Source organism: Glandiceps talaboti, chromosome 2 (assembly GCF_964340395.1).
Source record: "Glandiceps talaboti chromosome 2, keGlaTala1.1, whole genome shotgun sequence".
Classification (NCBI taxonomy): Eukaryota; Metazoa; Hemichordata; class Enteropneusta; family Spengelidae; genus Glandiceps; species Glandiceps talaboti.
Window position 1 is genome coordinate 29,308,836 of NC_135550.1, and position 12,840 is coordinate 29,321,675.

The 12,840-nt window shown below is 36.8% G+C and overlaps 1 protein-coding gene across 1 annotated transcript in view; it reads right to left on the reverse strand.

Annotated features, from left to right (window-relative positions):
- Nucleotides 1-371: 371 nt before the first annotated feature.
- LOC144453810 (voltage-gated delayed rectifier potassium channel KCNH1-like) overlaps nt 372-12,840 on the reverse strand; it is a 43,904-nt gene continuing 31,435 nt past the window's right edge. Inside the window, exons 3-11 of the mRNA XM_078145172.1 lie at nt 12,137-12,265; nt 10,068-10,082; nt 9,092-9,222; nt 8,188-8,583; nt 7,403-7,808; nt 6,674-6,873; nt 5,185-5,437; nt 4,364-4,560; nt 372-3,286 (exon numbers count right to left, since the gene is read on the reverse strand). Coding sequence (XP_078001298.1) covers nt 2,168-3,286; nt 4,364-4,560; nt 5,185-5,437; nt 6,674-6,873; nt 7,403-7,808; nt 8,188-8,583; nt 9,092-9,222; nt 10,068-10,082; nt 12,137-12,265 — 2,846 coding nt within the window. The 3' untranslated portion in view covers nt 372-2,167. The remainder of the gene's footprint in view (nt 3,287-4,363; nt 4,561-5,184; nt 5,438-6,673; nt 6,874-7,402; nt 7,809-8,187; nt 8,584-9,091; nt 9,223-10,067; nt 10,083-12,136; nt 12,266-12,840) is intronic.

The window sequence follows — 12,840 nt, forward strand, 5'->3', positions numbered from 1 at the left end:
TACATACATACATACACACACATGTACATGCATGTCTCTGCTTTTCTGTTTCTGTCTGTCAACCTGTCTGTCTGTCTGTCTGTCTGTCTGTCTGTCTGTCTCTGTGTGTGTGTCTGTCTGTCTGTCTGTCTGTCTGTCTGTCTGTCTGTCTGTCTGTCTGTCAACCTGTCAACCTGTCTCTCTCTAGGCTTTCTTTGACAGTTGTATAGTTCAATTATTTTTCAGCGGGTTTACCACAAAGAGCTTAATGGCTTTATATATGATACGCTCTTTAACATTTTCCATCTATACCTGGTTTAGAATCACATATGCCATGACAAGAAGATTTGAAGCAAAAAGCTTTTATTTACAAATTAGTTGTATACCACATGTGGAGATGAAGATGAAGTGAGATGACTATGTGACGCACTTGTTGCCATAGAGACGGCTATCAATCGATTTCTATATCTAATTCTAATGTCGTAATTTACTTTCCTGCAAACAAAACTGTCCTTATATTTTTCAGTGACATTCAGGAAATTGTTTTCAGTTTAAGAATACGACTACTCAGTTGAACAAATGCGCGAATAAGGTTCGAAGACGGTGATAAAAAACGGTCGCTATGGTGATGTGTACTTTACAGGTACGAGTATCTTCTGCTCTGCAGAAATTTTGTCCTAAGCTTTTTTGACTCTAGGCGACCAATATTCACCGTGACAATGAATTTAGCATATGTTAATGTCGAATCTAAGAAGTTGTATGATCTTATAAGGTAAAATGTTGAGAAAATAATAAGATTGGTAGAGTAATCTCCATGACATTAAGTTTATTGTTATTCTAATTTACGTGTCTGATATTTGATTGTTATGCAAATATTTAGGGATGACATCACAGTGTGGTGGCGATGAAGATGATAGAAACGAAAAGAGGGACAAGGAACCAAAGAAAATATGGTATCAATACAACAATAAATATATACAAATAAGAAACAACACATATCGTGTCAAAATTTGTAAATATTAAAAGTATCGAAGATAGAAATGTCGAAAAATGTGCACATTCTCATTTGCATAATCTCTTCTTCACATGATGGTAATCACGTGAAGTTCAAGTTCAGTAACCAGCCTCGAAAAGTATCCCTGCAATCTTAGAAACCGACTGAGGAGAAAATAAAGACCGTAAAACATCGCATGTACATGATTTTTTTTTCAATATACTTGATTTGAAAGACTCTTACCTTAAGATGAAAGCATTTGACTTCGATATAGACTGACTAGAAAATGGAAAAGTAACCTAACACCCTTTGTATTTTTGAATTCTAAGTGCGCCAAGTTTTACAGTGTCTAACACCTTTTCTTAAAAAAATCTTTTAGGATTTCTACTCCTGTTTTCAGGATAAAGGAGTAAAGAAACCGTATATATTTAAGTAGAATCGTCGCAGTGCACCAACCGTCAAACGACCTGCCTGCACCACAATTCACGTTTATAGCTAAAATGATGTAAGCTTGGTGTTTCACTCATGCAACATGACATTTAATACACACCCTCAGACAACTTCTAATGCAAAAGAAATAATTACATAGGTGCCATGCACAATGGAGATGTAGAAATAGTCAAGTTGAAATGTTGATTATCAGTTAGAAAATAAACCATGAATTGCAGTCATTAAAATCTTCAAGTCCAAGTGTAATGTTTTCATTAGAAGCCAGTGTTTTCACTGCACTGTGAAAGAATAGAACTATTTATCAGTGTTAAATGTGATTGGGCAAAGGATTCTGTTGTGTTTATTGTGTCTGTGTTATTGTTAGTCTAGAGTCGAAATATGTCTATCTCTGTGTTAAAACGTGATGTCCCATGAGTGAAACACAAGGCCTTCATCATTTTAGCTGTATTTGTCCTTCGGTGCTATCATTCCAGATCGCGCCAAATGCACTTATAAAAGATATACAATTTTATTCACATTATTCACAGTTGACAAGGAATCACGACTTATTGCCGGAAAGTACATGGGCCGAAACTAGGACTACACACCTAGGAGATGTAATCATAATTTGTAAAAATTAAGGTGATTTATGTGTTCATCATATGATGTCCATTTCAATACCACGTGGTGGCTTTATAGACTTCATTTGTAATGAAAGTCAACTTAGAACCACAACGTTTTCCTTTCTTTTGCACAAATTCTGTTTTAAAATTGTGGCACACTATTGTCATTTGGCGGCGACTCTATGTCCGAGGCTCCTTGCTCTGTAATTTCTGTCTCCATAAGTTGAATTATGTTCGAACTTTCAACAGTTTCTACAGGTGTCGGTTCCGAAGACGCCGACGATGTCGAAGAGCCTGGCGGTGAACCGCTCCGTCGACTTCCCGTTGAATGTCGTGAACCTTTCGACCCGTGCGACGTAGTTGACGTTCGACTTGTACCGCTTGAAGTTCTCGTCGCCGGTAGTTTGTGAGACTCGTCAGTTGAAGACGTTCCCGAACTAATGCCCGAAGAACTTGAACTTGCGGGTTCAGGCTGTGCCACGATCACACCCCTTTGAGGTGAAGATGGGTTGGACGATCTTGGCGAGTTACTGTTACTATATACGTCGTGGTGTGATTGTAATCGTGAGTTCAACAGACTCGATGCATTGGGCGTCGACATTGGCGATAACAGTTTTATCATGTCAGAAATCTGACTGTCCAATTTGCTCATCTTGCCATTCAAAGACTCAATCTCCTCCTTCAATTCAAGTTTAATTTCAAGCAAGCTAGTAATAAGTTGCTGATCAGGAGTTGCTCGACTATGAGCACTTCCTCGGCGCTTGGTAACCTCTTTGCCGTCATCATGACCAATTTCGTCCAATTTCTGCTCACTTTTTATGATTCCACTATCTGTGGATTCAGCTTTCTGCAAATTTGTCCTTTTGAAAGGCCATTTAGATTCTTTAGGAGGCTTATCAATTCTTGGCTCCGATTTAGCGGCTGTAAGTTTTGCTAATAATGGAACTTCGTTTGGTTTGGCTCTTTCTCTTCCTTCTGCTTCTTCAGCGTGACTTGTTTCTGTGACTTTTATCAATCTTGGAGCAAGGGACATTTTCATTTTGGATCTTGGTCGTGGCAATCCATTTTCATGACCGTCTTCTGGCCTGTCTCCTTCTCGTCGAGTTGCTGATCCAACACGTTTTTCTGGCACATCACTAAGTTTTCGAAATCTTGACATTAGCTTCCTAACCGGGTGATCGGCTGGAATAGGTGGTTCATTTTTTCGTTTTTCGGCTTCCTCTTTCTCTCGTATAACATCAGCAATTTTTCGAAATATTAACTGGAATTAAAGAGATTGAAAGGACATTAGTTTGAACATATCTCTTGTCGGCTATAGTGAAATGATATGTTTTTCATTAATTAGTTAATGAATCTTTCTTATGAAAAATGACCCAATTGAGTAAACGTATGGGGTATGTAGAAAAAAGCAGAACCAGAAAACGGAATCAATATGCTACTACCCTAACATACAGAACATACGTTATTTGCAAGAGCTGATCAGCGACACGTTGAAAACCATTACACATTACACGTAATACTGTCAACAACTTGAGCAGAGCGTCAATTGAATCACTTTATTCTGTCACCAGTGCTATAAGCGGGAGGCAATTTCCACTATTTGATAAATGATTCAACTTTTTCTGATGGAAAGTATTAGTAACTTGGTAGATAATTTCACTATCTGATGTGTTTGCGTGTTTTCGCCCTTTTAACTATATATAAACTCTTCCTAGACATTAAAGATCTATCTTAACATCTAAAAACACACCATTAACGCGTATGCATTGCACTGATATCGTTGTACTTTCATTAAAGGTCCCCATGGTACATGCAACCCATGCATTTTGCTGTCATCATGATCTCACTTTTGCTACTACCCACTTCGAAGGTTTCAAGTGACATCGTGTGCTCGGATATCGATTCTGAACTCTAAGTGAATCCGGACCACACATAAATACGATTTTCATACCACTTTCCACATTTTTGTACTACAACATCTGGTCAGTAAATTGTCAAAAATAAAATGTCAAATACAAACAAGATTACGTAGTTTTTCGATCACCAAATTCTGTAGAAAGAATTGTGTATCCTCGGATGTGTGTATGTCGTGAGCAATGTGACCGATAATAACGCAATCTTTCGATGTTGCTTTTTGAGTAGCCTCTAGGTGTATGAATATTGGCGTAACCCCCTCGTAGAAATTCTACAGTTGCACTCTCTCATAAAAACCAAGACTTTATATTGGTTGTTTGAAGTTGAATACACATTTCTTCAATCCTCTGAGCATAATCAAAGTTGACCAGGTCGGAGTGGGATTTCTTACCATGCTGAATGATTGGCAATGCTTATTACGTACCCTGTTTCTGAGGTTATAGGTCAACACCATGTTTCTGGCAAAAGATTGGGCGAAGCTTGAGTAGAACTCCAAAACTTCCAATAGATCTTCTCTTTTTATGCAATGTAGATCGCAATAGGTCAAAGCTCGTACGTTGGCCACTGCCTGTCCAAGGTTTGGCTCCTTCCAGAAATTATCCCCAAAAACGTCACCTTTCCCTACAGGACAAAATCACGAATATGGAAAGGACACATTTAAATACTTGACAGTCAGTGTAGTTTTCGACATGACGCTAACTTTAAGGTTTCTAGTCAACTTACAACTTGAAAACATGTCTGACGTCGTAAAAACACCGAATATTTTAGCAGCAACAGTAGAACACGATTGCTTTGAGATCTTCAATTACCCTAGCTTGTAAGAAAAAATATGAGATGAAGGACATTAATTCACTGTACATGTTATGCTTTATGTTTCGGTCATCTTCCTCTCATACAATAAGACAATATCGCGATTTAAAGGAGTTTACATTAATTTTACATAGAACACCTGATCTATGATAAAAAATGCAACATTTCAAAATTCGGATAACGGTTATTGTTTTGCAGTATGTAAACTGTAATAAGTGAAAGAGAAAACTAAAATTTGAAGATTTTGATATACAATTTATCATATTTGCTAAGAAAAAACCCCAAAGTAGATCAACAAGTGTTATAGGGTTAGACTGTGAGATAATATCGTACATCACTGCGACTGTGCTACATTGTTGTCGCTAAGTGAACAATCTCAAAATTCAATATTGGTGTTTTCAAGTGTCATAGATATTTATGTAAATAAACACATACCAAGTATTGCAACTACTTCATCATCTTGGATAACTTCAAGTGAACCAGCGACCACGAAACACAACGTTTCTATGCTTTCTCCCTGATGGTACAGAATGTCGCCTGGTGCACTGTGGCTGATCGTGAAGTTCATAGCGAGCGCCCTCAAACAGCCTTCACTGGCTAATCTAAAGGCGGCTAGCTCATTGAACACCTTTCTATTGAGGTGTACACAGATGTCTGCTTTCATATCCTTGGGGCAGTAACTTAGAACCTAGCGGAGGCAAAAAGGCAATAACATATTTACAATACATTTGAGATTTGGAGGAACGGTTTTATTTGAATGATATCAGTAGATAACGAGGGTTGATTAGTCAGAGTAAGCCTACTATGTATAATGTCCCTTTCTCTGTTAATCTTGATAGAAGGATGACTCACTTCTTTATACAAATTCATCGTCCACCTGGCCGCTCTTGGTATTTACATATTCGAATGTTTGACATTATCTTTGATTTGCACATCATACTTTTGTAAATAAGTCGATAGATATGTTTAGATCTTTTTATGCACTTTTAACAATAATTCCAAGGACAGACTATATATAAGCTTAAATCACGTGATTCCTTGCTGTATGCTCGATAAATCGATGACAGTTGCATAATGATTTGTAATTTCCAAACCGTAGTTCTGACGGATAGTTTTCACCATGCTAATTTGTTTTATTTTTGATTCCAAGGAATCCGCCCTGGATAATAATTTGGCGAGATTAAAATTGCCAAAGGGAAAATCTCACACAAATTTATATTCTCATAATAAAACTGATATAAATGTCACCATAAAACCGTTTGATAAGTTGTCTGTGTCACAGAGGAAAGACTATAAACAACACGTGTTAATTAGTTACATGAACCTTTAAATCGTTATGAAATTTTGAAATATTTCAAATTATGATGTACCGGTACTCTCATGTACAGCTATATCGCAAGACAACACAACTCAAGATGATAACACAACACAACACAGCACAGCACAGCACAGCACAGCACAGCACAGCACAAAAACAGTGCACCAGCACTCATCAGCACACTCAGTTTTTTAAATATCCCCGGCGATGAGCCTGTACAAATATCGGTTCATTTTACAACGAATGACACTGAAGTAAAGCACTTTCCTTTATGTGCTACGCTCATTTATAGCATTCAATTTGTTTATTTACAAGCCTAGCATGTGGCCTTTCTAATGTGGTCAATTAGCAAATGAAACAGTATACTTTTACACTTGATATAGATGCTATAAATGATTGTGGTACATACAGAAAACGATTGACTTTGGTGTTATGGGTTGTAAAATACCGCACAGTACAAACAACGCAGCATATCATGTCACAGCACCACACCATATCGCACCACAACGACCATACCGCACCACATAGTAGAGTACAACACAACACAACACAACACAACACAACACAACATTATTCATTTCACGACATCAATGCACTGATACTCACTTTCTCGGTATCTATACCCTTCGTCATTGACCAGGATGAAACGACGTAGTCCATAACCCTTTCTCCTAGCCCCTTTTCGACTTGATGAAGTTTCATAAATTCTCTGACACTGTTTAGCATGTCGTGATATCGAGCTGTGTTAGAAGTCATTTGTTGAAATATGGTAGTCACGTTACCAAAGATAGAAGCATACAGTAGGGCTGAAATGACAAAAGGGCAAATCAATCAGTTTATGCACAGAGATGTCCTTGTCTGTGGTTTATGTAACGTGTTTAGTTTAGCTAATGTCGCCACTGCCAACACGATGGAGCGTGGGATAACTACTCTCAGTGAAAATCAATATCTGCCATGTAACCATTTAAAATATTTTAATAGTAAACATCACAGTGTACACCGGTAGGCAGTATAATTCCATTTACATCAATATACCTCTTTTATCGAGTTTATTTTCTCTGTTGACCATCTAGTAAGGCATCGCTGCTTCTATAAGATAGTGGGGTTTCGATGGCCTTATTAATCGACCTTCGTGCAATGTATTTTCGAAGATGTTTACTACGCCATTGCAGTTGACAGTAATATTTCCCCCCAAAAGATATTCATAACAACTATGGACACCGAATCGATAATCACTTCTCTAATAATCTAATTTGCGAATTTATGAGTGCGACAAATTTAGTTTGATTAGTGTCATTATCACAGAACGTATTAGGGGTAAGGAAAATAGCTTACATCCTATCACCATCATTACTATCGTAAATATCTTCTCTCCGTCTGTGTTTGGGGAAACATTTCCGAATCCAACGCTGGTCAAACTACTCATGGTGAAATACAGTGCTGTCACGTAGGCAGAACCTTTGCTCGGACCACCCGTCACTGAACCCATAGTGTCGGTGACGTTGTAGTGGGCTTGGACGTCCTCCCCCAGTTTATACAGCCAGCCTATTTCCGTTGGCATTTCGCCCTGCCCTATGCTGTACCAAACACAGGCCAGCCAATGTGCCCACATGATGAAGCAGCTCATGAGCAGAACAAGTAAAGCTGCTCCGTACTCGATGTAGTGATCCAATTTTCGGACGACTCGCCCAAGTCGAAGTAAACGTACCACTTTTAATGCGCTAAATAAGCTGCTAATTTGCTGTGAAGTGAAAATAAAAACACACCAACTCAGTTTTTTTCAAGGTGCTGGAACCACAAGTGTGAATGACAGACAGTACGAACTTGCATGGACAGGGTAACGACAAGCTTTTTATCTTATAAAATATTTTGTGGAAATATACGACATTGTACTGAACTTTCCTTGAAAGGCCCTGCCATCATTGCACAAGTAATTGAATTTAACTAACCTTTTGACAAAAAAATTCATTTAAACAAATCTGAGTGTACATCGATCTTTCGCTTTCAGAAATATGAACAACAAGCGATTATTAGATTAGGCCTAACGGAACCTTTCATCGCCGTGTTGCTACCATTTCAAAAGGACCTAATTTACTTTAAATCAACGGAAAGATACTTACGTCGTCCACATCGTTGAAGGCGTTGATGACGTCATAGGGCAGACAAGACAACAAATCGATGACAAACCAAGTTTTCAAGTAATTCATCCGTATGATTTTGGGGTCAGACACTACCTCCCCACCAGGTCCCACGAAGGTTGTGTGAAAATTCAGGATAACATCGATGAAGAAAACAATATCAACTATTCCGTCTACTACGATTATGGCGTAATCTTCCATAGATTTAGTATTAAAGGCAACGTTAAAAGGCACCGCTACTGCTGTGTAGAAAGTTAAGACCAAGATAACCCAATCCCAGATAGATTTGAAAGTACAATAGTGGAGTATTATATGTGGTGGCGTCTTTGGAGCTTCTTGTTTGTACTGTGGTAGAATTTCTGAATTCAAGTTCATCATCTAAATTTAAAGACAAGAAACATGATGCCAATTAATTTTCCTGTTTTATACCGATGTGGCACAGCATGTTAAAGAGACAACACTAACTCGAATTATTTATAATTAATTAAGTTTTACCTCACTGTCTTACAATATACAGGTAAAATATTTGTCTTTTTTCATACTGTATGTACGCACGTGGTGTCGACATCATACACCATCAGTGACATTGTGTTTTTCTGACCAAAGAGGGCATTATTTTCTAAATTTTGTCAGATTCAAGAAACAAAGAAATAAGTAGGTCCACCCTAAACATTAGTTTATATTGGTTTGTCTCCCACCTCTGTCTTTTTTTGTTGGTCCTTTGTCTGTCTGTCTGTCTGTCTGTCTGTCTGTCTGTCTGTCTGTCTGTCTGTCTGTCTGTCTGTCTGTCTGTCTGTCTGTCTGTCTCTCTCTCTCTCTCTATCACTCTCTCTCTCTCCCCTCACATTGACACCCTTTTAATTATCAAATACTACAAATGACTTACGTGAGTGAGTTGTGATATCTGTGATTGCTTATTGTGTTCTGCTTTAACATTTGGCAGATGTTGCGCCACTTGAACAAGTACTGATCGGCTTCTAGTAACCGTTCTCGCAAGCCTTGCGAAACGACCAAGTCCTGACAAAATGTATAGAAACACGTCAAATAGTATTGTTGTTGACAGATGTCGATATGAGAAGAAGTGGGTGTTAAAATATATAAGAGTGTAAACATGAAGACTAAAGTCTCCGATTTATAGTAAGAAATCCATCGAAGACCAGTGAAGACAAATAAATGTTATTTAATCCATAGTCCAAAGATGAAAGAAGACAGAAAAATTAGTAAGACCATAAGTATGTCAAATAGGATGCGTAGGATATGAAATAGAATTAAAGTAACACTATAAATAACGGTAATGGTCTACAAAACTGAAAATGAAGCAAATGCAATAATCAAGTCGTAAAAGTGCAAACGAGTAATAGATCCCATATATAGGTAATAATCAAAATATCAACATAAATATGGCTGATAACCAGAACCACTACACTACCAATATGCTGTGAGCAGAAAGTCATAAATTGGTTAGAATCAAGATATAAAATAAATATAATAAATAACAAGAATAAATATGATTCGTGCAAAGAGAAGCGAAAGGGTAAGGATAATTAAGGAAATAGTACATATATATTTATCAAAATTCATGCAAAGCCGAAGCTGGAGATGTCCAACGCAGTGATTAAGATAAGTTAAACGTCCTCTTAGAATCGAAGATAGGAAATAAGGCTATGATAAAACTTTAATTGTTGTATCATTTTAAATCATGTTGCAAAAGTATTTAAAGTATGGCAAAATACACTTTAGTAGTTTAGATATGAAATGTCAGTGTCAAAGTTTGATTTAAAGATGAAGTTGAAAGTCTACGCTCTATGCTAATGAGCTACGTGCACGTGCAGGACATGATATTCACTGAGAAATTGTGATACCTTCCGGACGCTCCTCTGATGTGTTTGGGAAAAAGAGACAGCAAGAGATAGAAAATAGGGAAGTAGAAAAGTACACCACATTAGTTTATCATCAAAACATATCTAATTGGACTAAGCGCTTTATGTGACTACAGACTATGGAAATTATCGGTGAAAATAGAATATTACAAAGCCTGGATTGTTTTGTTTTCCATAATGTCTGGAATTAAATCATGGTGTCACTGACCATTTTGCCACCGATGTATTGTTATTAGTATATTGTCTTCTATGTAGTAGTAGTAATAGTAGTAGAAGTAGTAGTAGTAGTAGTAGTAGTAGTAGTAGTAGTAGTAGTAGTAGTAGTAGTTGTTGTTGTTGTTGTTGTTCCTGTTGTTGATGTTTGTTGTTTGCCTCTTTTCCATGACAACGTTCCTTGTTGTTGCTTTATACGTGAACTAGGTAGTAAACCCAAACTTTTGAAGGAGTGTATATACTTCAGAAACACATAGCTTTCGAAACATGAACTTCACGTGAATGTGAATGTCAGAACAAAGTTTTTTTTTCCTATTTCGTCCTTTGCTGTCTCATTGGTCATATGGAATAACTGATTGCCTAAAAAAATCTGGTGTACAAAAATTAGCATGGATATGAGTTCCACGAATACTTTACATCAAAATGAGAACCCAAAAACGTGAAAAAATGAACGTGTAGATGGATCATTCCGCACCATACTATACATCTTATTGAAAATTTCAGAGTATTCAGATGTTTCAGATATTGTATTCATTAACGAAACAATTCTTTCAATAAAATACTTTTATTATTTAAAACACGTGTATGCCATTAAAACTGAGAATTTTGAATTAGAAAAAAGGATTATTATTCGATTGATTAGATGGGTATTGAACAGAAATCTAACGTCTCATTACAAAGTAATATCCAACTCTTGTTAGTTCAATCATATCCTCTGTGACTGAGTCGTAAACAATTTTGTTCGAATAATTTGTGCCTATACATGTATGATGAGTTAGGATCGATATTTTTACAAGCAATTAGTTCGTCTAAAGCAAGGTTCAATCTTTCCTTCACAGTTGATTACTTCGGATAATGTTTTGTAATCTATAGCTGCCCTTCGTTTTTTATATTAAACAAGTACAATAACCCCCACCCCCACCCCCACCACATTGTATTACTTATTTTAATCAAGTTTCTGATTTGGTTGTATGTTCAACAACAGAACTGATATAATACCAAATAACTTGCATTTGTTCGCTCTCATCAACTACACAGGCTTTAAAACGTAAATAATTCAGTAACAGACTAGGTTTACTTGAATTTGTCTCCCTACTATCTGACATCCCTGCAAACGTCTGTCTAAATATTATTCTTATATGATATAATGATCAATGATATAACATAGATTACACTTTCGCCAAACTCAGTTAAAATTCAAATTTCACACGATGTATACGGTGCATGCCTTTTTCAAGTTAAATAAACGAAGAAATACTATGACACACGATGCTGTGTTTCACAGGTTCGCTTGCCAATTGAATTTTGTTTTTAAACGTTGTGTTATTAAAAGTATTTAGAGTATTCTGGGACAACGTGTCCTTTTACTTTAAATTTTCTGACAGCATTTTAACTATGACACCTGGACATTTTATAGAAACAAAAAGGCACAGTTTTAGAGATTAAGTTGATTTAACAGTGTCACACCGATATGTATTTTAAAATGTCGGGCTGAATGCAGCTGCGTTATTAGAACCAGTTAGCGTTGAATGCTTAAAATGGCTAATTATGAAAATAGATCTAAAGTGGTACTAAAATACGTATAAATCTTATCCTACCGCAAGCAATTATTCTACTCTTTGTACATGGTGTGCTGTGTGTACGCACCACGAACGATCAAAGCCATGCCGCCATGTTCGGTGTCTTTGTTCAGAGCATAGGGGAAGAAAGTGCTCCAACCTGGTGGTGCAATACAGCTTATACTATAGGGTGTATTTTTAACGTATACATATGTACTCCATTTGGGGTCAAGTGCGACGATTACTTGACCATTGTCTCTCATTTTTGACAAAACCTACCCCTTGTTGATTCATCTTCTATAGGTTGTTTTAAGGCTGTTATATCTTTAAATGTACATAAGAACAAAACGACTTCGTCTTTCTCGTTCCTAATCGGTGCTATGTGTAGCAGTAGCCATAGTGGAGTTCCTATAATGAAAGCAAGAGAGAAGTTTTGTTATCAGACTTAAAACAACATTGAAGATGTCGTGATATTGATGAAGTATAACATTACATACACGCATCTGGAAAGCCAATCACAATAAATGGCGGGATTAGTATGGGCCAGTTCCTCATATGGCTGATGTATTAATTCGTCTGTTTACGAATTTTATAATGTCCTGTCGAGGCAAAACTTTGAACATACATACATACATACATACATACATACATACATACATACATACATACATACATACATACATACATACATACACACACACACACATACATACATACATACATACATACATACATACATACATACATACATACATACATACATACATACATACACACACATACACATCCATCCATCCATCCATCCATCCATCCACACACACACACACACACACACACACATACATACATACATACATACATACATACATACATACATACATACATACATACATACATACATACATACATACATACATACATACATACATACATTATTGCAATCTAATGAATTAGCTGTATACTATTCCAAACATACAATGACA